Below are 26,076 nucleotides of genomic sequence, written 5' to 3' on the forward strand. Positions count from 1 at the left end.
TAAGAGCGATCGAGCTGTGCACATGGAAAATAGACATGTGCTTACTGTTTACTAAGAGCATCTCACTGAACAAACAAGGCATGCAGACTTTCTTCTCTCTGCGCCTTCAGCTTTTGTTTAATTGATTTTGGCGTGTTTAACAATGCACACAGATGGATGCAGTAGTTCAACTTAAATTGAAACGCTTATTTCCCTCACAATGATTCCATTAACATACACATTGGTTCAGATGAAATGGGTGTTAGTAGATCTCTTTCAAATCAATTAAGGTCACATCACGGACAATCACTGTTAAGAGTGGACAGTCCCAGTGCCCAAGGGATTTCTCAAGGATCAAGCTTTTAAGATATATTAAATAATTACATGCTCCACTAACGAACTCTTCTAAAAAAAATACTCACACAGTGCCACCATGTGGTGTATTGTCTTAAATATATGCCAGTGTTTACAAACAAGTGCTGGTGCTGAGCACCAGCAAACACCGGCACAAATTAAGCACTGACTGAGTGGAATGCTAATACTCACTCAAGAGTCGTTGAGTTCTGGCTGTTCACGTTCTGAAGTGGAGAACATTTTAGCACTTCTTGGGTTCTTTTCTTGCAGCAGGGTTATCTAAACATCGCGTCTCAATATTAAAACATGACTTGTCTGCTGCTCTGACAGTAAATGTTGTACATGATATGGCAACTATCATGAGCTACTTGTGCTGGCTGTCGCCAGTGAAGACATTCCAACTCTCTCCTCGCAAAGACTTCTTTATCAATTCTTAATTCATAAGCATAAACCAGGAAGACGACGAAAAAGTAAAGATCACAGCTCAGCATCAACTTTTTCCAGTTCATAACATTACATTCTCATTGTTTTCCCAACAACATTCCATCATTGCTATCATGGTTCAAATACTAGAAGACAGTAACCAGCCCCACATTTTTGCCTCTTGCCTTTCCACTAATTTAAGAGCACATCTTTTCTGCCACTGTATGCCCTGTCCCCGTGACATCTTGTGGCAGAAAATCACATAATGCAGTTGGCTGGCAATGAGGAGTTACTTATTTTAATGAAAAGTTGTATAATATGACCTGGGTTCGCTGATGCAAATGTTCTATAGGATGGTACCATCAAGGAGAGTAAGTCATTTAATTAATTTTCAAAGCTTTGTGTTTTGGAATATCCGTTGCACATAAAGTTTTGAATCTATGACATAAGAGATACGTTCCATCCAACTTGGATGGTACGTATTTCTTATGTCATGAATCCATGTGACACTGAGTTCCATTTTCAAAATTTTGAAGAGGCAATTTCGGAATGGTAATGTCAATTAATTTCGAGAAGGAATACAGTTTTAACATACCTGTGACATGTTCCTGGGGCAGACTTTAGGGTGTAATTTATGTTAGAGGGAATTATTACTATAAAAGGAGAGGGGCTGAGTTTCCGATTGGTGGGACTCCCAATGGGTTGGATCTTTCAAGCACCATCTACACTCATGTAAGTGAAGTAACTGGGATTTATGCTCTCATTAGGTTTCCGTTTGGGAGAGGTAGAGACAGAATGTGTGTGTCCATTTCTCCGGGCGTTGTTAGGTGCCTTGTTTAAAAGAGTTTGTGCAAGACTTTCTGGACCGAGCCCCATATGAGGAGAGGGACAGGTTTTGTCTTCTTTCTCGTCACTTATGGAGGGATATGTTTACATAAGTCTAGGGGATAGGGCAGTGCAATATGTTTATTTTTTGCAGTATAGAATAATCCATCTGTAGGTTTGCAGTTTTTGAATTACAGTCAAAAGCGAGCTGCTTTGTAGAAAAATGTAACATGTTAAGCCACCATATACTACATTCACATGATTTATTTATTGAGTTGTATTGTCGTTCATAGTACGCTCTTTTTATGTAGGTGGAATCCCAGGGACTTGCATCCAAACTGCTGTCTCAACAACTGCAGTCATTTTCCACATAAATTATTTGACAACGGATTGGTCAGTCTCAGTTTTGTTAAGCAATCTGTCCAGGAGTGTACAACCAAATCAAACCGTTTTACACTGGAATCACCTGAAACCTGGAACCAGATTCAAGTTTGTGGTGGAATTCAAACAACAGCAAGTACATTCTGTGAATACAACTCAAAAACTGGATATTGAAGTCGAAACAGGTAAGCAAGTAATGTATTAGGTAAGACATTTTAGAAACCTCAACTTAAACATTGAAACGTGAAAGACACTGTGAACTCATTGAAAATATGGTAGCAGCTTTTGACACGTTAGTCGAGTTTCAAGAGACTTTCCATTTACAAAGTCAGTGAGTCTGCAATACATTAAGGTACTACAATGCATTAAAGTGGCTTGTGAGTCATAATCACAATTACAAATTTCAAGGCACACATTGCGAGGCTTGCGTATTGCAAGTGGAATTGGAGGACCATCTCAAATCAATGTGGGGAGGGTGGAAAAGGAAAGATAAAGGAAGAAAGACCATGGAATGGGAAAAAAAGCAGTGGAAATATGGAAAGATGGGTTCGGGGTATAGCTCTCACAGCAGCAATTTGAAACCAGCATTGGCAGAAACAATAGGTTGGGCATTGGCTGTTGTTTTGTTTTGTCATAGTTTTTGCAAAACATAATTGTTTGGAAAGCTGCGAGGCCCTCATCAATTAAAAAAATATATTGGCTGAAGATAAACGTGTTGTTTTTGTCTAAAAAAGAACACACTGCCATAGTTCTGCCTGGCACTGAAGGGAACTACTTTGTGTGTGGATGTGCTCCTTGCAAAAAGGCAGCAAGCTGCAACTCATACTGAGGTCAGCCGATAGCTGAAGTGGGCTCATACATTGCCTTTAGATGCATGCTGGAGTGGTTACAAGAAAAATATGAATGACAAGCACAAACTAATGGACGATGTCTGGCTGAAAACTCCTATAAGTAACTATGTTATACACACAATTTTAGTAAAAAACTAAAGGTTTTAGCTTACACAGAATTTAAAAAAATCTAATTGGCCTGGCATTGGCTGCCAGCCTTATGCCTTTGAGAGACTGCACAAGAAAGAAGGAAGGAGTGAAATTACAGGAGAAAAAAGAGCAAGAGAAAGAAAAGGAAATGAAAGATAGAAATAAAGAGGAATGCAAGAAAGAAAGGGGAAAACAAGAAAGGAAGAGGAAGGCTTGAAAGAAGGAAAGAAAGAAAGATGAATGAAAAAGAAAATAAATAGGGAGATAAAAGAAAGTGAAAGGCACAACATGAAAGAGGGAGGAAAGAAAGAGGAAGGTGAGAAAGAGGAATGAAAGAAAGAAATAAAGGAAGAAAAAGAAAGAAAGGAATCAAAATAAAGACAGAAAAATGGAAATAGGAAGGCAAAAAGATTAAAGAGGAAGAAGGAAAAAAAGAGGAAATAAGGAAAGAAAGAAAGAAGGAAAGTAGAGGAACGAAGGGAATGACGCACATAAGGAAAGACAGAAGGAAAGGAACAAAGAAAAAGGAACAGAGAAAGGAAAGAAGAAAAAAAGAAGAAATAAAGAGGACCTAAAGAAGGACAGAAGGCACAAAGAAAGGAAAGAAAGATGAATAACAAGCAGACGGTTGCAAAGATAGAACAGTTTCATGAGTCAATATTCAGAGTTCATGTGAGCTGCTGTATTGTGTGAAAAAGCAGCAGTCAGATAAAGAGCACTTCAAAAGGAATTTATAACAGCCTTGGCAGGAGACAGAAAGTAATAAAGCTGGAATGTGCGCTGTTGTCACATCTGGTAGAAGGTGCCATGCTATCAGGCTCTACCAATGAAGGCAACGCTAAAAAAAGAATAAAGTATAAACAAAAACACTAGCACTGAAGAAAACTACTGTGTGTGCGGATGTGCTCCTTGTAAAAGGGCTAAATGCAGTCAGTCAAAGTAGGTTGACCAATTGCCTCATGCTGTATGATGTAGTGGGCGGAAGCACAATGTGAATGACACAACACTGGACCAATTAATGAACGTTGTTGTAAGTCCTTTTAAATAAGTATATTATACATATAAATTTAGTAAAATCAACAGGTATTGGCGTACATCAGACCTAAAAAGTGAATTTTCGCCGAGTGACTGGATGTGGGAAGGACATGGACGTGAAGGGAAAAGAATGTAAGGAAACCTTGTAAGAATACCAATGGAGAGAATCGATCAATCATATTTCCACCTTAAAAAAGCATGTCAGATTTTTTTCAGAATTATTATTCTTTGAATTAGTTTTTTCTGTAAAATCATATAAATGTTTTACTGTTCCGAATGTGTATTAGCTATTGCATAGGATTGAGATTTAAATGTTATAATAAAGAGAAAATATGTGTAGTATACATGAATATGTGATTTTATGTTCCGTTGCCATTTTTAGGGGCCTAGTTCATATAAATTAAATACATTGAAATTTACATATTAATGTAGCATGGATGGTATATTTAGCATCAGCATAAATACATTGATAGCAGCCTCCATTTTAGAATGGGAAGACAGTGGTTGGTTTATGACTCAGCCAGTGAGTGCAAATATGGCAGGATGGAAGTCTGTAACAGGGCCCTATCTAGCTGTGTAAGATGTTTGAAGCTTGTGTTCTTTGATAGCGTATAAATGTGGTCTTTGACTATGACAGACATTTCTATAATCTGACTAGATATTAGTTCGGAAATGTGAACACACTGACATGGCTATTTGTGCATAAAAGTCATAGTTAGATGCGAAAGTGGTCTGTGCAAAGAGACATATCGTGAGCACCTTAATGCGAATGAACGTGTGTGTGTGTCTCATAATTCTTTGCATGACGTATCCCAATTCTGGATATGGTTGGATATTTAATCCTGTAAAGAGCAGCAGAAAATCTGTGTCCATATTGGGACTGGGTACCGAATGCCCCCAAGATCGATTAAAGTTCAGTAGGAGTGCTTTCACCACAGGAATTATTTTTTGCAGTGGGGAAAAATGTTTTAAATTCCAAATGGTGTTCTAGATTATATTTATATAGCTGTGGGCTAAGTATTTTTACACATGTGTAAATGGTAACATGATTAAAATGTAAATCACAAAAGAATTGCACCACAACTCCTGTGGATCTGTCACTCTCTCAAATGTAATGATAATGGAATAGTAAATAAACATGGGAAATAAATTAGCAAATCATGCTCCGAGCAACTAATTATACCTGAGTGCTTGCATGATCAGGCCGTCTTGCTGTTCAGGGTGTGGCCATGAAGTGGTTAAGTATTTGTGTCTGCTCTATTCACCCCTTTTTTTTGGATGTTATGTCCCCACCAAGTGTTGTATTGCTACTTTACATTCTGCCACAATCGGTATTGTGTATCCAGGCTCATCAAACTTCTGCACTGAAGCTGCTCTCAGGCCCTGATGAGAGCAAAAATATTATTCATATAGTCAGTAGTAAACCATTTTTTATTATGCACCATCACATGTGAACTAGCCCTCAGTCCATCTGGGTATAAAAAAGACAACCCTCATACTAGAAAGTTAAGGTTAGCTACATAAACCACAACTTATTCGCTGCCATGCAATGTCATGACCTCAAGCATTTATTTTGTGCTCAGTGGGATGCTCTAAGCGAGACGAATATGCTCAGACATGGGTCCTGTGCCATAGCACTTAAGCTGCACACTACCCAATAGGCCCAAGTAGGCCAAAACCGGTCGGGATTTGTTTGTGATCTCGCTAAGAGGGGTACTGACTTGGTAGTTTGGGCTTGACTGTTCCTACTGGAGTAGGACCAAGACTATTTTGCATATGGCTGGAGCCTGTCTGAAGAGGCATTGTGGGCTCGAAGACAATAGACTGGATTGCGGCACAGACTAATTACTAGTGGGTGAGATTAATTCAGGCAATCCATCTCCCACATTTCTGCTTTCTTTTCCTCAGTGCAACCCCCTAAGTACAGGGGGGATGCTGACACTTGGATCCCATGCTCTCTGTGTCATAGGGTTCTAGTTGCACACTATAGAAGAAGCCACACTAGGCCAAAACTGGTCATGGTTTACTTGTATTCCCAGTCGAGGGAACCTGGTCTAGTAGTTCAGGCTGGATTGTTCCTATTGGAACAGTACCAAGAATTATTTGGATATCGCTGATTCCTAGCTGAGGTGGCATTGTGGGCAAGAAGTCAATGTCTGGATAACGGCCCAGAGTAAGTGCAAGAGGATGAGATTAATTCAAGCAATTTACCTACAACTTTTTTGTTTTCCTCAGCACAATGCCCTAAGTGTGACAGGTGCGTCCTGACTGTTTCACATGTTCACTTATAGTACGTTTGAGCTGCTGACTTCTGACGAGACCTAAATGGGCTGAAGCCGGTCAGGAATTGCTAGTGGTCCTGCTCAGGGGCGACCTGCCTGGCATTTCAGAAAGGACTGTACCTATTGGAGTTAGACCAAGACTAATTTGGAAATTGCTCTTTCCTGTCTGAGGTAGCATGGTGTACAAAACAATGATGGCCTGATTTGTGACCTCGAGTAGGCAGAAATACGCTTTGTGAACCCAGGGTACAAAGAGATGGCTCATTCCAGCTTTTCATGTGAGAATGTAATGTAGAGGTGATGTGGTGATGCATCTGAGTGTGACTGAAGAATACACCTTTTGTATAATACACACCTGGAAATGTACTATGTGTTCATATGATTCAGCTACATTCTCAAAAGTATTTTGCACAAGTTAGAAAATCTGGTAGAGGTACACTTTGTGCTTTTCTTTCACTAATGAGATTAAAGATAGTCTATTTGAAATTGGTCTCTTGAATATTTCTATGTTAGTTTCACCCTTTGAGCCAACGGGAGCTTAGAAAGTATATAGTGTGAACCAGAAGTGACATTCAGAGGATGGCGTGTTAACTGTTTAACCTCAATATTGCGTGAATGTCAACATCATATAGTTTGCACATACGGTGGTACTACTGGATTGTCTGAGACTTTTATGTTGTCTTTTGTGAAATCATAAGTGTCCACAACAGTGATATCATTGATGCACACTGGTAAAGTCATATGTGACCTCATTGGAGATGTCATCATTGATGTCATCTGAGATGCAATCATTGATATATTGATGAAACCGTTATATCATATCATTAGCGATGACTTATGTGAAGTCATGAGCAGTGCATGATGGTTGTGTGAGTTACGGTTTGGTAGTTATCCTATCCCTTGCCAATTTCAGTTTAAAAAATAAATATTTTGTTGCATACTCATTCTTCATTTTAACTGTGTTTTTCATTTAATATCTGAGGTTTTACTAATCATACCTGAATATCTCATGACTAAAAGATTTTTAAATCTTGCTCTTATTTAGTGAATTTTTGCTGTTTTTGATGCAGTATTACTTCAACTTCACTGCAACCAGCCCTCGCTGCACACAACATTTGGGTTAGAGTAGCAGGCGTTGGCTGAATGGCCTCGCAGCAGGCCAAGAAGTGCACCCAACCCAGGAGGCAGCCAGACCACAAGAATTATAGATTCTGATTGTGCACAGCAGCAATTTGGTGCAGTGGGCAGTCCATGCACACACTCCAGCAGACTGAAACCACCACTGTGTATGCATCTGGCCAAGTGCAGCAGGGGATGACATCAGTGTCAGGGATGTGGCTAGGTCCTGCATTCCACAGCCAATCCCCAATACACACCTCCTCAGGCAGTGCGCTGTAGGGATTAGCCACAGGAAGTATCCTTTGGCAGTCCTATACACCGTAACTCCATGATCCTTAACCGATTAGTCACTAGTTTAATTAAAAGTCCAATTTATGAAAGCAATAAGTTCTTTAACAAAGAGTATTATTTTGTTCATAAAGCGTTATGAAATCAAAAGAGAGAAGCAAATAACAAAATACCTCTTTTTGACTTAAATAGGTGGTTCAACTGTTTTTTTAAACCAAACTTCGTGAAAAATGTCTACCTTTTAAGTCTGAAACAAAAATGCAGAAAACCCATGGTGCTTGTCATTCAGCAAGAAATGTACGATGAAACCTTTCAAACTAATTGTCATTGAAATGGAACATAATGGCTCAATTTTGTACCCCAGATTGTTGACTTGCAAACAATAAGTAACAGACAATTGCATTCTTGGATTATTCTGCTCTTGGTGCTGTACTCCTGAAGATTGCTATTTCCCACTCTGTCTTTGTCATTTTCATCTTGTTTAACAGGATCCATAGTCTTATGATATATGCCCGTGCTTGATTCTTTTCATTCTCATAATGATGATGTATTTATAAAGCACACAATACCCTAAGGTGTCTAGGCGCTAGCCGTGAAGTAGACGTATTCGGCTCAAGTAGATTAGGCGTTATGCCCAAACAGCCATGTTTTTAGACCCTTTCTGAATTTTAGCAGCTCTGTCTCTTTTTTGAGTGATGTTGGTAAAGAGTTCCACAGTTTGAGTGTTATATTGGTGAAGCTCTTACCCCCCCCCCCCACCTGGCCCTTTTTATTCTCAGGACAACAAGATTCCCAAGCTCAGCTGATCTGAGGGATCTTGCTGGGATATAGAGTTTAAAATGATTAGCCAGTAGCATTGGCCCTAGATTGTTCAGTGATTTGAATGCAATGCAGAGAGATTTGAACTGGATCCGCTTAGCCTTCAGGGATTTTCTCATAGTAGGAGTGTGGCATGATATGGGATCTCGAGGAAAAATACTATGCATAAGCTCATGGAGTTTGCCGGTTGCTCTTATTTAAAAAAAAAACTTCTGATGCGGAATGGGTGAATAATTCCCACAGTATCTAATTTTTGACTGACGATTTCAATGCCCTGTGTTGTAAGGTGCATGAAGAGGACATTAACACCTTGCTTTTTTCCAGGTTGTTCATCCCGTAATGAACGAGTTTGCTCCTCTGTTCTAGACTGTAATGGCCCAGACCTTTTTTGGTATGAAGGTCCTTTTTCCTGGTCCTCAGTTGCAGCCATGATATTGTTCCCCTGATGTTCAAGAAATTAATGTCTTATACTCATTAGTCTCCAAAAAACAAATAATATGCACAGACCTGGGTCTTCTTTCAGAATCATGCACTATTTTTGGTGGTAAAATAAAATGTAAATGTTTAACCCACAAGAGCATTATCTTAGAGGTAAAAGTTTTCAAAAAGATTTTAGACCCAGTTGGAAGTACGAAGACGCAATAGGATGTGTTACCCTTGTTACAAGGTGATACATTGATTTCTAGGTGGGACCTCCTGACAAGTTGGCAGACTTCTGGCTGAGGTCTGTATACGTTGTGTTTATGGGATAATCTAGTTGACTATTAATTCATATTTGAATTGTCAGTTTGACACTAAGGAAGTTCTAGCTAGTGTTTTAATGTACTATTAGTGTTTTTATACATCAAAAGGACTTTTAGAAATGTTTAAGTCAGAATCAAAGACAAGACGTCCCAACTGTACATCCAAAAATTTGGGGCTCTGTGTTTTAGTTCCATGGTATCTGCGGTGTTCTACTGGGTAATGCAGGCCTCATGGGAGCACGCAAGGATGACCAGCACACAGTATGTACATTAGTGGCCAGCCATAAACTGACACCACACCTGGAGCCCCAGGCTTTTTATTAACATTTCTTACACTGCACTTCCCTGCGTCAGTCAAGTCCATTGCACTAACGTGCAGGGGATCCCAACCAGTCTTTCCCTACATGATGGGGATAGGTGGTCTCGCCCTCCCGCTGATGACACTACATTCCTCCTTAACTAGGAAATAGAACAACAAACCAACAAAACTTTAAGCAACACTATTGAATCTTAAGTCCATTCAGAGTTCACTGAATGAAGTCCTTTGAACATAAGGATCAATGGAACATTCTTACTTGGTCACAGGTCACTGGTACTCGATCACAGCAACTGGCTGGCGATCATCTCCGGTCAGCAAGATATGAAGTCTTTGTACCACTGGGAAGGCTTCGGATGGGGCCGAAATTCATATCGACCTTGGCTGCTTTACAGTGAAGGTGTCGGCGAAGACACTGTTGGACCATCGCTCCTTCCGGGTCTGGCGCCTCCACCTTTGACCGTGGGGGTTTCCGGCTCTGAGCCTTGGGAGGTGCCAGGAGAGGGCGTTGCACATAGATCCTCTGTTGTTACATTTGGGGACTCATCCATTTCCCCACCGCTCAGTGGGGGGTCTGTTGTGACATCATCTCATGGTGAACTAGCCTCTGGCAAATCTTCGGCATTGTCTTCTGGGACCTTTTTGAAGTGAGATATGTTGCGGGTTGCACTCTCTTGGTCTCTTTGAGCAGTTACCTTGGTACCTTTGACTTCGACTACTGTTCATGGATCTAAATCGAATGGTAATCATAACTTCCCTCCTGGGTGTTGGTCTTGCACTTATACACTGTCCCCCACTTGGATTGAGCGTTCTCAAGCATGTCTTTTCCGGGATGCTTCTTCATTATTTTGGGTTCTGGCATCCAACCTAGTGGTGGATTGGGTGTCTGTTCTCACACAGGGTGATGTGGGATAGCGTCAGTCACAGTTCGACCAAAGCATAGTTTGCTTGGGGAGATTCTGGTGGCACAGTGCGGGGTAAGCCGGTATCCTCGTAAGAATTGGTACAAAGCATGTTCCAAGTTGCGTTTTTCTGCTAGGGCAAACAACATCATTTTGTTGAGTGTCCTCATTAGGCGTTCTACTTTGCCATTGGCCTGGGGTCACAGCGGGGTTATGCGGCAGTGTTTGACATTGTGAGACGCTCAATAGTCCATGAGTTCCTCACTGGTAAATGGCGGGCCATTGTCAGTATGGATTTCTTTGAAAAGTTTGTATGTTTCCATGAGCTTTTCGATCTTTGGGATTACTTCAGCGTAGACGTTGTAAATATGATTTCCACCTTGGGGTATTGAGAAAAACCGTCCACTACAACTAGCATGTGTTTCCCTCTAGGGAAGCTGCCGAAATCTGCGTTTACTCTCTCTCACTGGTTGCTTGGAGCTGCTTCCATAATGACAGGTGCAAGTCTATCTGGCAGACAGGACAGTGTGTCACAACAGTTTCTATCTTTTGGTCGAGGCCAGGGAACCAGACCTTGCTTCGAAGTCGGTTCTTTGACTTGACGATCTTTTGGTGGGCTCTGTGTGCTAGGAGAGCTGCCTTCTGGGTCAGGCCTTCGGTAGCACGAGGCTCGGGACTCTAAGAAGGCACAGCCATCAGTAGTCACAGATAGCTCTTGGTGAACCTGATAGAAGGCATTCAGGATGGACTGAGCTGCCTCGGTGTGACGTTGGGTTGGATTTTGCAGTGTTCTCCAATCACCTGGTGCAACTGCTTGTATTACGATTTGAAGGCAGTCATCCTTCTTCGTGGCTTCTATGACATCTTCCAGAGACATGGGGAGGGGTTGTGATCTTGCTATGATCATCCTTACATAGTTTTCAGTGGCAGCCACCTCTGCAGCCTCCGAGAGTGTGGCAGGTAGAGCGTGCCTCAAGTGGAAGTCTGTGGGATTTCTGGTGCCAGGTCGGTACTCGACAAATTTTTGTAGTTGCACAATCTATTTCTCAATCTTCGGGAGAGGACGTGATGAAGAGCCTTGAAATAGTGGGTTCAAAGGCTTGTGGTCGGTGACGACAGCAAATGGGTGGCCATACAGATGTATGTAGAAATGTCGGCAGCCCCACAGAATTGCGATTGCCTCTCTCTTGATCTGGGAGTACCTCTGCTCCGTTGAGGTGAGTGTTCTGCTGACGTAGGTTACCTTAGCCCATTCTCTGCATTCCTTCTGCTACACTAGGACTGCACCTAGGCCAGTGGGGCTGGCGTCCACTACGAGTTGTGATTCTCGTTTGGGATCAAAATACACCAGTGTGGTGTCCGCTGATAGGGCTGCTTTGGTGTGATGGAATTTATTTATTTTATTTATTTTAGACGTTTTCTATAGCGCTGTTAAGACCCAAAGGTATCAGAGCACTTTACAGTTGGAGCCTAGTATATAATCAACAGAAACATGACAAGTGAGCGATGTACAATAAAAGAATGACATAGTATAGAGCGACATAGTTGTCATGTGGAGCTTCTTTAGTTTCAAGGTTCTTACGGATCATATAGCTCTATGCTTGCTGTCTGTCCCGTATTGTCCACATCCAAGGGAACAGGTAAGGAATAACGATTTGAGTTGACGTTTGAATTCCAAAAAGGAGGGTATGGTTCTGATGTGCGGAGGGATGGAATTCCAAATTTTTGGGGCATTTCCAGTGAACGAGCAATCCACTGTTCTTTTCTTTCTAGTTTTAGGTGGGATGAGTAAGAGGGAGTTAGAGCTTCTCAGATTTCTTGCTTGACCTGCCTTTTTGAGTTTTTTTGCCAGGTATTCTGGTTTACCTGTATGTAGGGCTTTGTGGGTTAGGCAGGCCGTTCTGAAGTTACTTTGGTCTTTCTACTGGAAGCCATTTGAGTTCTTTAAGTGCGGGGGAGATGTGATCCAATTTTTTGATGCCGGAGATCATTCTGGCTGCCGCATGTAATGTTGTTTTGATCTGTGCCAGATGCGCTTTAGGAATTCCTGTTAGGATTGCGTTCCCATAGTCCAGTCTTGACAGTACCAGAGATTGTGTGGCCAGTTTGAGATCCTTTGTTGGAATATAGGGTTTGATTTTGTTCAGAAGTCTCAGGTTAAGGAATGCACTTTTGTCCGATTTCTTAATGTGTTTCATCATGTTCAGTTTGGGGTCTAGGGTGATGCCTAGAGATTTGACAGAGTCTGCTAGAGTAAGATTCCCTTTGAGTGCATCGATAGCCTTTAACCATTCAGCGATTTGTGGGTTTTCCTCCTTGTTCGAGATGAGGAGTGTCTCGGTCTTGTCTGGATTTAGTTTGAAGTGATTGATTGTCAGCCATTCTTGCACATCTTTCAAGACATCGTTTATTCTTTGGATGTCATTGAGAGAGGTAGTTTCTAGATAGATCTGCGTATCATCCGCGTAGAGGTGGAAGCGGATGTTGGCTTTTCTGAGTAATTTGGATAGCGGTTCCATGTAGCTGTTAAAGAGTTGTGGAGAGAGCAGCGAACCTTGGGGTATGCCCTTGTTGCGTTTTGAAGGTGAAGTTCTTGATTTTGTTTTTTTTTGTGTGATTGTGTATAAAGGAGGAGAACCACTTGAGAACTACCTCGCCGAGACCAGCTCCTTCTTGAAGAGCCCTGATGAGGAGTTTATGGTCCACTGTATCGAATACTGCCGAGAGGTCAAGGAGAATGAGGAGGCAGCATTTGTCAGAGTCTAGTGATCCATGAATATCGTCCATGATGTTCAGAATCGCAGTTTCTGTGCTGCAACCTTTTCTAAAACAAGACTGGTGGGGGTCCAATAGGTTGATGTTATCCAGGTGCTCTGTTAGTTGGCGAAGTATGCAACGTTTGAGTGTTTTTGAGAGCAGGGGGAGGTTTGATACAGGTCTGAATCCTGTTCGGATTCCAATGTCCACGGACTGGTGACTTTGGTCAGGTCTCTGAGCGGGCCAGTTAGGTCTGCTAGGTTCTTGATAAACCGTCCGCAGTAGGTTACCGTACCTAAAAAGGTGTGGACTCCAGACATTGACGTGGGGCTGGTGCATTTTGTATGTCTTTTACTTTATCGGGGTCGGGCAGATGACTTTATCAGAGAATCAATAGCCAAAGAAACTGATATCCTTTCACAGGAAGTCACACATCTCCTAATGTCAGGTAAGCACCATATCTCTGAGGTGGAAGAACGCGGCCTGGAGAAGAACTTCCAGTGTGGGAACGTGCACCAGAATATCGTCACTCACATTAAGCACCCCACTCAGCCCATGAAGGACGTTCTTGATGATATCCTGAAAGACTTCGGCAGCGCTGGAGATCCCGAAATTAAGCCTCTTGTACTTTCAGAGCCCTGCATGAGTCGAGAAGGTGGTGATCGGCTGGGAGTCTGGGTGCCGAGGTATTTGATGGTAGCCAGACCGGAGGTCCATCTTGGAGAACCACTTGGATCCTGTCAACTCTCGGATGATGTCATCCACGGTCAGTGTCAGGTGGCGTCCCCGCCTAGTTGCTAAATTTGAGACCCTCATGTCCACACATATGCGTAGTTGCGTACAGTGTCTGGTTGTTTAGGTTTTTTTGCTACGCCAATGGGTGATTCCCATGGCACCTACATGGGTCTAAAGCAGGAGTGCGTACTAGCTCCGCACCTTTTTAATTTATTTATCTCAGACCTCTCAAGACAGCTAGATGGAAGTAATTCACACTCACCGAAATTAGGAAAACTTCAATTATCGCATCTTGCCTATGCAGATGATATTGTTCTCTTAAGCTTGACCAAGGTAAGCTTGACAAGACTATTAAACGAACTCTCAGAATTTCTGTCGGCAAAAAATCTGGAAGCAAATTTCTCAAAAAGCAAAACTATGCTTATTATAAATCGAACAACCTCGACTCAACGTATTAGATTAAAGGGTAATCTGCTGGAGAAAGTGTCATGCTATAAATATTTGGATATTTTCATTGATGATATTTTTTTGTTTCGTGATCAGAAAAAATACATGAGACAGCGAGAAGGGGCGCTAACATTCGCCCTCTAAACACTTGCAAAGAAACTGGAGGGTCCGTCCTTGAAACCATTATTAACGATAATCTCAGCTAAAGCTCTACCAACATTATCAAACGCCTGTGCTGCAATGCATGGAAATGATGCAGAAACCCTAAACAATCTAATAACCTGCATTTATCAAAAGGTTCTTCAACTCCCGAAGACTGCCTCACCAGCACAGATGCGCTTGGAGTTTGGGCTAGTGAACGAAACCTTCACCGCCATGGAAATGCATCTCTGCAAGCCCATGTTAATATGGCTGGCGGTGTCTATTAGACACCGCCACCATACTGGACCTTGACCGGGGCGGAAAAGCGGCGGACGGTCTTTCTCGTCCGCCGCCGTCCACCCCGCCATTCTAATATGGCGGGGGTCATTTAGGTGAGGATGGTTGGCGAATTATCCCCGCCAGGCCGGCGGTGGCCACCGCCAGCTTGGAGGGGGGCAATCCGCCCGCCATCCTAATGGCCCCATAGACTTTTGCACGTTGGTGGGTAGCCTCAAGAGAGAGGTCTGCTTGGAAAACGCCACACAGCTTCAACGGTGAACGGTTGCCGAATGCGTAGACTTGCACGTTGGTGGATTGGGTAGGCTGTGATATATGCTTGTGGCCATGACGTTGATGGTGGTTCCTGTGTCAATGAGCGCAGTGCAGCGACGGATTTGTCTTGCACTCCAATCTTGCAAATCGGCATGGTCTGCCGGGTGGCCGTGAGTGTGTTCAACATCCTTACAATGTGGACAGTGGCAGCATCATCTTTGTCCATGTCGCTGTTGGAAGAATTGGGTGTGTTTCGACTGTACGCCCTTGTTTTTGTGGGCCTTTAGGCTGTCTTCTCTGTGATGAGCGGCAGACCTTTGAGAAATGGTTTAGTTTACCACATGCACTGCAGGTTTTGCCACTTTCAGGGCAGGTCCCATTGCGGGGTTATGGGCCTCCGCACCTCCCACACGTGTGAATTTGCGGGCTTCGCTTGGCTGAGTGCGGAACTGACTTTGTAGGCCTGGGTCTGTTCCCAAGTGTTTCTGTGTGTATGCCGTTAATTGGTTCTTATTTGATTGGAGTTGCAGAGTTGGGGTCCATGTGGGCTGCTCTCGTCTTGGACAGTTCTTTGGCTCGCCACAGCGGCGGAATGTCCTTCATGGGCATGTTACGCTCTTGTAGTACACGTTCATGCAGTTTGGATGATGTGCACCCTTAAATGAATTGTGCCCGGACTTTGTAGTCTTCATCCAGGAAGGTGGAGGTGCTCGCCAGTTATCTCAGCCGCCCGTAGAAGACATCTACGATTCGTCTGGCAGCTGTCGTGCTTGGCACAAGAGGAGCCAGGTTAGCGTAGGGCTCAAAGTGCGCCGTGATAGCATCCCGCATTGTGGCGTAATTTCTCGGAGGGCTGGCTTCTCGCACTGTCTTAGAGATATTAGTTCAATAGTTGCAGTCTCAGGTTCGCCTTACACCATTGTTAACCATACTGTATGGTAGGAAAAGTTTTCTCCCCTGCTCAAGGATCAGTTAGAGTTACCAGATATCTCCATTAAAACCTTCACTGGAGATTCCATTGAGGTTAAAGGTTACAGGAAACTAAAATTTTCCTTCAAGGGCAGAGAGTCCTTGTGTAAGCTCGATGTATCCGGGTCAGGGCCTTCCGTCCCGGGGTGGTTGGACCAAGGTAATCTGGGCATTGTCCTAAATCCCAACATTGTGGAACCTGTCCTCATTTTCCAGACCAATGAGGAACTTGGTAACAATATACTCCAGAGGTTTCCTAAAGTTTTTTTTCAAATACCATTGGCCTATTGAAAGGTCAAAGAGGGTGCCTCCCCCAAAATTCACAAGATCAGGAACATTCCGTTTGCCATCAGGGATGGTGTTAAGGCTCAATTGGATAAGCTACTTTGTGATGAAATTATTATAAGGGTAGAGTCTTCTGAATGGGTTGCTCCCACGGTGGTGGTTAAGCGACCTAATGGTCAATTGAGATTGTGTATTGATTTGCGAGATCTCAAGGACAAAATTATCATTGACCAGTTTTCCCTTCCACGCATCAATGAAGTGTTAGCACTTACAAATGGAGTCAAATGTTTTTCCACCATAGACCTCAGAGCGGCGTACCACCAAGCCCCCTTAGATCCTGACAGTAAGAGCTTGACCACTTTCATCACTCCCTTTGGGTATTACCATTTCAAAAGAGTCCCCTTTGGTTTGGCCTCCATCGCCCCAATGTTCCAAAGACTCATGCAAGAAACCTTTAAAGATGTTGAGGATATTCTTTTGTTCCAAGATGATATTTTAGTCATGGGCAAAACCATTGGTACACGTTTTGAACATACTAGAATCCAAGGGGCTTACAGCTCAACACAGCAAGTGCAAATTTGCTTGTTCTGAGGGTAACCTGCTTGGGACACGTGATCACTGCAGAGGGCATCAGACCCAAGAAGGAGCTGTTGGATGCCATTCACAATGCCCCTGAAATTAAGTGCAAAGATGAACTGCGTTCTTTTTTGGACCTTATTGAGTTCTACTCAAAATTTATAGAGAATTCTTCTGCAAAAACATATGATATGAGACAACTTCTTAAAACGAAAAACAAATTTGTGCGGTCTGATGTATGCCAAAAGACATTCTCCATGCTAATAAAGGAAATGTGTTCTGCCCCGCCCCTACAAGGTTACGATCCCTCAACATAGTGACCACTGATACCAGTGGTAGAGGATTAGGTGCTGTGCTCACCCAGAAAGATTCTAATGGCACCAATTATCCCAGCGCTTTTGCCTCCCACTCATTGACACCCACAGAAGAAAAGTATTCTGTCATTGAGCAGGAAGCTTTGGCATGCGTCTGGTGGTTGGAACACTTTAGGCAGTTTGTATGGGGCAACAAAGTAGTTTGCGAAGTGACCACAAGTCATTGACCAAAGTTTTAACCACCAAGGGGCTTTAAGTTGCATCTCCCAGCTAGCCAGCATGTCTGTAAGATTGTTCGATTTTAATGATGAAGTCCAATACTTGCCTGGTACCAAGAATGTGGTTGAAGATTTCCTAAGGCGTATGCCTTTTCTGGTGCAAGAATCCAGTGATGAATTGGATGGAAAATTCTGTGTAGCCAGTATACACTGGGAGGTGCATGACATATTCCTTGAAGAATGGAAGAGAGAGCAATGTAGCAATGGTGTTCTGGGAAAAGCCCTTAGAATGCTTTCAAATGGTTGGCCAGAGAAGAGGTGTAATGTCAAAGAGCTTCATCCCTTCTGGGAAGTAAAACACAAGCTTTCTCAGAAAAACGGTTTTCTCATGAGAAGTGGCAGGATTATCCCTCCCCCCAAACTAAGACACAAAATCCTTGAAATTTGCCAAGAGGGACACTTGGGTATTGGTAAGATTAAGTGCAGGGTTAGGAACCTGTACTGGTGGCCCTGTGTCAACCTTGCCACAGATAGAATTGTCAGAGTTTGCCTGCAATGCTGCAACTCTGACAAATCCCAGGTCACCTGCAGGCCCCCCTTCATCCCATCACTTGCCCCACCATGCCCTGGGAAATAATTGAAATAGATATCATGGGACCTGTCATGGATCGCGGGGAACAAGTGTTTGGCATTGTCCTCATTGACCATTTCTCCAAATGGCCGGAGATTGGGGTTGTCAACAAAGCCGATGCCCTCCGGGTGGTCACATTTCTGGATGAGGTTTTCATTTAGGAGGGGTAGCCCAAATGTATTTTCAGCGACAATGGTCCCCAATTTACCTCAAATTTGTTTGTGAACTACCTAAATAGGAAAAGAATTGCCCACAAAACAACATTTGGATATCACCCAGCTGGTAATGGGGCTGTAGAACGCTTCAACAGGGTGATCAAAAGTATTGTTCAGCTAGCCAATAACAACAATTTGGTGTTTAAGAATGAGATTTTTAAGACATTGTGGGCATACCACATTATATCATGCAACATCACAGGCCACAGCCCGTTTGAACTGATGAGGGGTATAACTCCCATGTCTAGGGACAATGTGGGATGGTTATCTGCTTCCGAAAGTGTAGACTGGTCATCCAACTAACTAAGACACAGGCTAGAAAAAGTCCAAGTAGAGTGCAAATTTCTATGTGATATATGCTTGTGGCCATGACGTTGATGGTGGTTCCTGTGTCAATGAGCGCAGTGCAGCGACGGAGTTGTCTTGCACTCCAATCTTGCAAATCGGCATGGTCTGCCGGGTGGCCGTGAGTGTGTTCAACATCCTTACAACGTGGACAGTGGCAGCATCATCTTTGTCCATGTCGCTGTTGGAAGAATTGGGTGTGTTTCGACTGTACGCACTTCTTTTTGTGGGCCTTTAGGCTGTCTTCTCTGTGATGAGCGGCAGACATTTGAGAAATGGTTTAGTTGACCACATGCACTGCAGGTTTTGCCACTTGCAGGGCAAGTCCGATTGCGGGGTTATGGGCCTCCGCACCTCCCACACGTGTGACTTTGCGGGCTTCGCTTGGCTGAGTGCGGAACTGACTTTGTAGGCCTGGGTCTGTTCCCAAGTGTTTCTGTGTGTATGCCGTTAATTGGTTCTTCTTTGATTGGAGTTGCAGAGTTGGAGTCCATGTGGGCTGCTCTCGCCTTGGACAGTTCTTTGGCTCGCCACAGCGGCGGAATGTCCTTCATGGGCATGTTACACTCTTGTAGTACACGTTCATGCAGTTTGGATGATGTGCACCCTTAAATGAATTGTTCCCGGACTTCGTAGTCTTCATCCAGGAAGGTGGAGGTGCTCGCCAGTTATCTCAGCCGCCCGTAGAAGACATCTACGATTCGTCTGGCAGCTGTCGTGCTTGGCACAAGAGGAGCCATTCATAGTCGGGGTTAGCGTAGGGCTCAAAGTGCGCCGTGATAGCATCCCGCATGGAGGCGTAATTTCTCGGAGGGCCAGCTTCTCGCACTGTCTTAGAGATCTTAGTTCAATAGTTGCAGTCTCAGGTTCGCCTTACCCCATTGTTAACCATACTCTATGGTAGGAAAAGTTTTCTCCCCTGCTCGAGGATCAGTTAGAGTTACCAGATATCTCCATTAAAACCTTCACTGGAGATTCCATTGAGGTTAAAGGTCACAGGAAACTCAAATTTTCCTTCAAGGGCAGAGAGTCCTTGTGTAAGCTCGATGTATCCGGGTCAGGGCCTTCCGTCCCGGGGTGGTTGGACCAAGGTAATCTGGGCATTGTCCTAAATCCCAACAGTGTGGAACCTGTTCTCATTTTCCAGACCAATGAGGAACTTGGTAACAATATACTCCAGAGGTTTCCTAAAGTTTTTTTCCAATACCATTGGCCTATTGAAAGGTCAAAGAGGGTGCCAACCCCAAAATTCACAAGATCAGGAACATTCCGTTTGCCATCAGGGATGGTGTTAAGGCTCAATTGGATAAGCTACTTTGTGATGAAATTATTATACGGGTAGAGTCTTCTGAATGGGTTGCTCCCTTGGTGGTGGTTAAGCGACCTAATGGTCAATTGAGATTGTGTATTGATTTGCGAGATCTCAAGGACAAAATTATCATTGACCAGTTTTCCCTTCCACGCATCAATGAAGTGTTAGCACTCACAAATGGAGTCAAATGTTTTTCCACCATAGACCTCAGAGCGGCGTACCACCAAGCCCCCTTAGGTCCTGACAGTAAGAGCTTGACCACTTTCATCACTCCCTTTGGGTGTTACCATTTCAAAAGAGTCGCCTTTGGTTTGGCCTCCATCGCCCCAATGTTCCAAAGACTCATGCAAGAAACCTTTAAAGATGTTGAGGATATTCTTTTGTTCCAAGATGAGATTTTAGTCATGGGCAAAACCATTTGTACACGTTTTGAACATACTAGAATCCAAGGGGCTTACAGCTCAACACAGCAAGTGCAAACTTGCTTGTTCTGAGGGTAACCTGCTTGGGACACGTATTCACTGCAGAGGGCATCAGACCCAAGAAGGAGCTGTTGGATGCCATTCACAATGCCCCTGAAATTAAGCGCAAAGATGAACTGCGTTCTTTTTTGGATCTTATTGAGTTCTACTCAAAATTTATAGAGAATTCTTCTGCAACAACATATGATATGAGACAACTTCTTAAAACAAAAAACAAATTTGTGCGGTCTGATGTATGCCAAAAGACATTCTCCATGCTAATAAAGGAAATGTGTTCTGCCCTGCCCCTACAAGGTTACGATCCCTCAACATAGTGACCACTGATGCCAGTGGTAGAGCCTTAGGTGCTGTGCTCACCCAGAAAGATTCTAATGGCACCAATTATTCCAGCGCTTCTGCCTCCCACTCATTGACACCCACAGAAGAAAAGTATTCTGTCATTGAGCAGGAAGCTTTGGCATGCGTCTGGTGGTTGGAACACTTTAGGCAGTTTGTATGGAGCAACAAAGTAATTTGCGAAGTGACCACAAGCCATTGACCAAAGTTTTAACCACCAAGGGGCCTTAAGTTGCATCTCCCAGCTAGCCAGCATGTCTGTAAGATTGTTCGATTTTAATTATGAAGTCCAATACTTGCCTGGTACCAAGAATGTGGTTGAAGATTTCCTAAGGCGTATGCCTTTTCTGGTGCAAGAATCCAGTAAATTGGATGGAAAATTCTGTGTAGCCAGTATACACTGGGAGGTGCATGACATATTCCTTGAAGAATGGAAGAGAGAGCAATGTAGCAATGGTGTTCTGGGAAAAGCCCTTAGAATGCTTTCAAATGGTTGGCCAGAGAAGAGGTGTAATGTCAAAGAGCTTCATCCCTTCTGGGAAGTAAAACACAAGCTTTCTCAGGAAAACGGGTTTCTCATGAGAAGTGGCAGGATTATCCCTCCCCCAAACTAAGACACAAAATCCTTGAAATTTGCCATGAGGGACACTTGGGTATTGGTAAGATTAAGTGCAGGGTTAGGAACCTGTACTGGTGGCCCTGTGTCAACCTTTCCACAGATAGAATTGTCAGAGTTTGCCTGCAATGCTGCAACTCTGACAAATCCCAGGTCACTTGCAGGCCCCCCTTCATCCCATCACTTGCCCCACCATGCCCTGGGAAATAATTGAAACCGATATCATGGGACCTGTCATGGATCGCGAGGAACAAGTGTTTGCCATTGTCCTCATTGACCATTTCTCCAAATGGCCGGAAATTGGGTTTATCAACAAAGCCGATGCCCTGAGGGTGGTCACATTTCTGGATGAGGTTTTCATTTAGGAGGGGTAGCCCAAATGTATTTTCAGCGACAATGGTCCCCAATTTACCTCAAATTTGTTTGTGAACTACCTAAATAGGAAAAGAATTGCCCACAAAACAACATTTGGATATCACCCAGCTGGTAATGGGGCTGTAGAACGCTTCAACAGGGTGATCAAAAGTATTGTTCAGCTAGCCAATAACAACAATTTGGTGTGTGAGAATGAGATTTTTAAGACATTGTGGGCATACCACATTATATCATGCAACATCACAGGCCACAGCCCGTTTGAACTGATGAGGGGTAGAACTCCCATGTCTAGGGACAATGTGGGATGGTTATCTGCTTCCAAAAGTGTAAACTGGTCATCCGACTAACTAAGACACAGGCTACAAAAAGTCCAAGTAGAGTGCAAATTTCGCTATGACAAAAAAACAGTTGCAAACTTATTCATTTGCATGAGGGTGATGTTGAACATGTCAAAAAGTGTGGTTTTACATCCAAGGGGTACAGTAGCTTTTCCAAACCCCTCACTGCAAGGAAGGTGTTTTGCAATTCTGCCCTTTTGAGTGATGGTAGAATTTGGCACCTCTTCCTGTTTATTTGTTTGTTTGTCTGTTTATTGAGTTTTATATAGCGCTGGCTAGACCCGGAGGTATCAGAGTGCTTTACATAAGGAACAACAGTGAATTACAAGAATAATAATGTAAACATTTTTCACAGAAATTTCAAAGTAAATGACAAATCATAAGAGGCAGAGAAGGAAAGGGGGGACAAGAATATGAGTAAAAGAATAGGTGGGAGGGTGGAAGGGGGAAGGGAACCTGAGGGGGAGGGAGTAAAGGCAGTCCAGCGAAAAGAGAAAAACGTTCAACTCAAAAGTCAACGTATCAGAACGATTAACATAAGGACAAGGTACAGTAATTTAAAAACTTTAGTTGCACAGATTAAACAAATCGTAGGGGGAGAGAAGGTAGAAGGGGACAAGAGTAGTGTTCTGAGAGAGGGTGAGGGGAGAGGAGGGAACCAGGGGGGATGGAGTTAAGTCAGACCAGAAAGAGGGAGAAAAACGTTTGAGGATCGTTAGGGGGAGACCAGAGGAAAGGGGAAAAGGACAGAGGTCGAACAAGATGGTGGGTCCGGTCCTGGGAATCGACGGTGGCCAGCAACAAAATGGCGGGCTGAGCAAAAGTCAATAAATAAGAACCAGGGAGCATGCAAACCGGAAAGTCCCCCATTACCCAGTTCAGATGACAGTCAGGAAATGCATGCTCCTGGTTCAAGGGGAAGATGGTGGGATTATGGTGCGGATGAAGATAACGTTGTTCATTCTCAGGTTTGTCAAGATGTCCCAAAGCGTTCTGTGATGCATGCTACAAGCAATGATGGGTCCCTACCCCAGAGAACCAGAGTGAGTCAACATGCTCCCCCCAGGAAACTAAATGATTATGTGTGTGAATAACACACCTGCACTTGCCCCTTCTCACCCTCCTCCCTACCCTCCTCCCGCCCCCCCTTCCTGTGAAGAGGAAGATGTGTTATGTTGCTTACCACCTTGTCCCCTCTCCCCTTCCATACCCGCCTTCCCGCCTGTCATCAGCTATACATTCTGGAATGTTGACAGACGACAGACGCTCCTCCCGGTTCTTCACACTGACCTATCTGTAATGTGTTGGAATTGCCTTCTAATAAACTTCACCTTAATACTTCAGTGTGTGGAGTTCATCATTACAATTTGCCTTTTGTTTTGCCTTGTGTAGGAGTATGTTCGCATGGGTGGCTGGCTTTTGAAGATAGTTGCTATAGGATCGGCAAAGATATGAGGACTTGGGAAGCTGCACAGTACATGTGCAATACTTCTTATGAAGGAGCCCATCTTGTTAACATAAACAGCATCGAGGAGTACACGTTTTTATCATCCCATCTCCAGACGATTAATCTCATAGTCATGATATGGACCGGCCTCAATGATCTTAAGGTGAGTGGGTATCATGCAGTTTTAACGTTTTTTTCTTTCAAGGGAATGACGATGATTTCCATTTTTTTTATATCCAGGTAATGGCACTGAGTATATGAATATTGATCAGAGCCGTAGTGAGAGCATTTCCAAAATTGTTCATTACACCCCAAGAAAACAGGGGCATACCAAAGGCACCTGCTGCAGCCCCTGCAGGGTGGGCGAGGCGACCCTTCAGGGGTTCCCAAAGCCATTAGAGGGGCCCCCTTCCACCCAAGCAATGAATACCTGTTAGATATGGAGGACTCAGGGGCCCCCCTAACATTCTTCAGAGAGGGCGTCATGCTATGTTATGGCGCTGCAAACAAAAATAGAACAAACAGTATGCCCGGCAGCAAAATCTTCCAGAGATGTTAAAAGGCATTATATTTTGCAGGCAGTTCTCAAGGATAACTAATGATATATACTAATATTTCAAGATCCTACACGTGGAAATCATGGCCCACTACAGTAATTCACGTATGTGACTATAATGACATTGGGCTAGATAATAGATAGGCCAGTATCCACGCTATCCAGGTAGAAAAACACCATAATCAGATCAATTTTCAAATCCTTTCTGTGCAAGTAAAGCACAATAGCAAGTTAAATCTTATTAAGGGAGGTAGCTCGCCTGATGCTTGACCAGAATCACGACTCGTAGGCTATGGTCACGTTAAGTCTGGTGTGTCCTGAAGTGGATTTTGCTTTTTAAGTCATCGGTGGTTGTGCTTGCAGGGGCTTAGAGTTTGCGAGGGTTGATGATTCCAGCACAATGGTGCCTACTGCTCCAGTCCAAGACTTGAGGTAGCTATGTGTGTGCAGCTAGCTTGACCAACAGACTCTTTCTGCTGAGGTTCATGGCCAGTCTTAATTTGACAGCTTCCACTATGCAACCCTGTGATACACATTCATTCCTGACATGCAGCATAGTTAACACTCTCACAGTCACCTGGCACAACCTTCGCTGTTCTCTGCAGCAGCGTTACACATTTATGCAGGGCATGTCCATGAGATCAACACACGCACACTGCTGAGAAGGCCACTGATAGCATAGTGAGGACCATCTGTGTAGGGCTGTGGGACTGGGAGAAAGCACTGCTTTTAAGGATGGGATTTGGTGCGAAGCCATTCCTGAAACAAACCTAAACAGCCTCAAACCTATGGGTAAATGCCACAATGTTCTTGTCATGTGCTGACTGTGAAGGGTGACGGTCTTCCGCCCCTTCTTTCACAAGTTTTATTGTTAAAAACTTAGCACCTGCCTCGTAAACTATGAAAGATATTTTTGAAGCATCCTTGTTCCTCTCTATACTTACACGTATGCAGCTGTCAACATCTGCATAGCAATTCCAGCTCAAGAAAAACACACATTAACATTTTTGCAGTATTCATACACACACTTAAATGTCAGAAACGATAATGATGGGTAACAATGTCATATGCATTTGTGGGAGGCTGTATGCCACTTAGCCTATAAATATTGCCAGAGCTCAGACATCGCAGGAACATACTGGTCCGATTACATAGATTTGTATCACTTGTTTTCATCAACAAACAAACATAGACAGATGTGTCACACAAGCTGAAGACGGTAGGCTATATAAATATTTATACCTACAGATACAAAATTAAACGCTAAAAAACTACATTCAGTTATTGTACATTAACTGAGAAGCACATGCACTTTTAAAGACACACATGAAACTATTATTTTAATATTATGAATTATTTTTATGCAATGATTTAGGCCTGATGCCACATACGTGTAGTAAAACAAAAAATTCACCTTTATAATCTTCCTATGCATCATAGAGGATAACAGTGCAGGTGTCACAGTGACTAAAAGGTCCAGTGTTGGCACTGAAATAAAAAATATAGTAAATGTTTTTTTTAATTAAAAAACATGTACTTCAGAAGTGGTGTAGTATTGTTTAAACATGCAGTGTATTATGTGTTTTAAACTGAACATTATGGTGAAGGGATGTGTCCTAATGGCTAGAGCGGTCGACCTCGGGGCTGGGGAACCGGGTTTGAGTCTCGGCAGTGACGCTCAACATCCTGTGATTCTGGTCAAATCACTTAAACTCCTGCGCCTAACAAAAATGAATGTGTCTGTCTGTAAAGTAACTGGTGCTCATGTAAAGCGCACTGATATCTTCGAGTCTAGTTCACACAATATAAAAATCCCAACAAAAAAAAATATGGCCTCTGTTCGGGAAATAAAAATATTGACGCGGATAAACATCCCTGTTTATTATATATTTTTTACTTTCCATTTATTGTTTTTTTTAATACACAACAGTACCCTTGCAAAAATGCACATGGTGCAGTTATAGGCACACTACTAGGAATGCC

At 43.2% G+C, this 26,076-nt stretch overlaps 1 protein-coding gene across 1 annotated transcript in view; it reads left to right on the top strand.

Moving 5' to 3' along the window:
- The window catches only part of PTPRQ (protein tyrosine phosphatase receptor type Q), a 1,452,710-nt gene that overhangs the window by 36,494 nt on the left and 1,390,140 nt on the right, over positions 1-26,076 (top strand). The window contains exons 5-6 of the mRNA XM_086919596.1: positions 1,893-2,147; positions 23,483-23,700. Coding sequence (XP_086775722.1) covers positions 1,893-2,147; positions 23,483-23,700 — 473 coding nt within the window. The remainder of the gene's footprint in view (positions 1-1,892; positions 2,148-23,482; positions 23,701-26,076) is intronic.

The sequence above is a fragment of the Lissotriton vulgaris genome, chromosome 1_1 (assembly GCF_964263255.1).
Source record: "Lissotriton vulgaris chromosome 1_1, aLisVul1.2, whole genome shotgun sequence".
NCBI lineage: Eukaryota > Metazoa > Chordata > Amphibia > Caudata > Salamandridae > Lissotriton > Lissotriton vulgaris.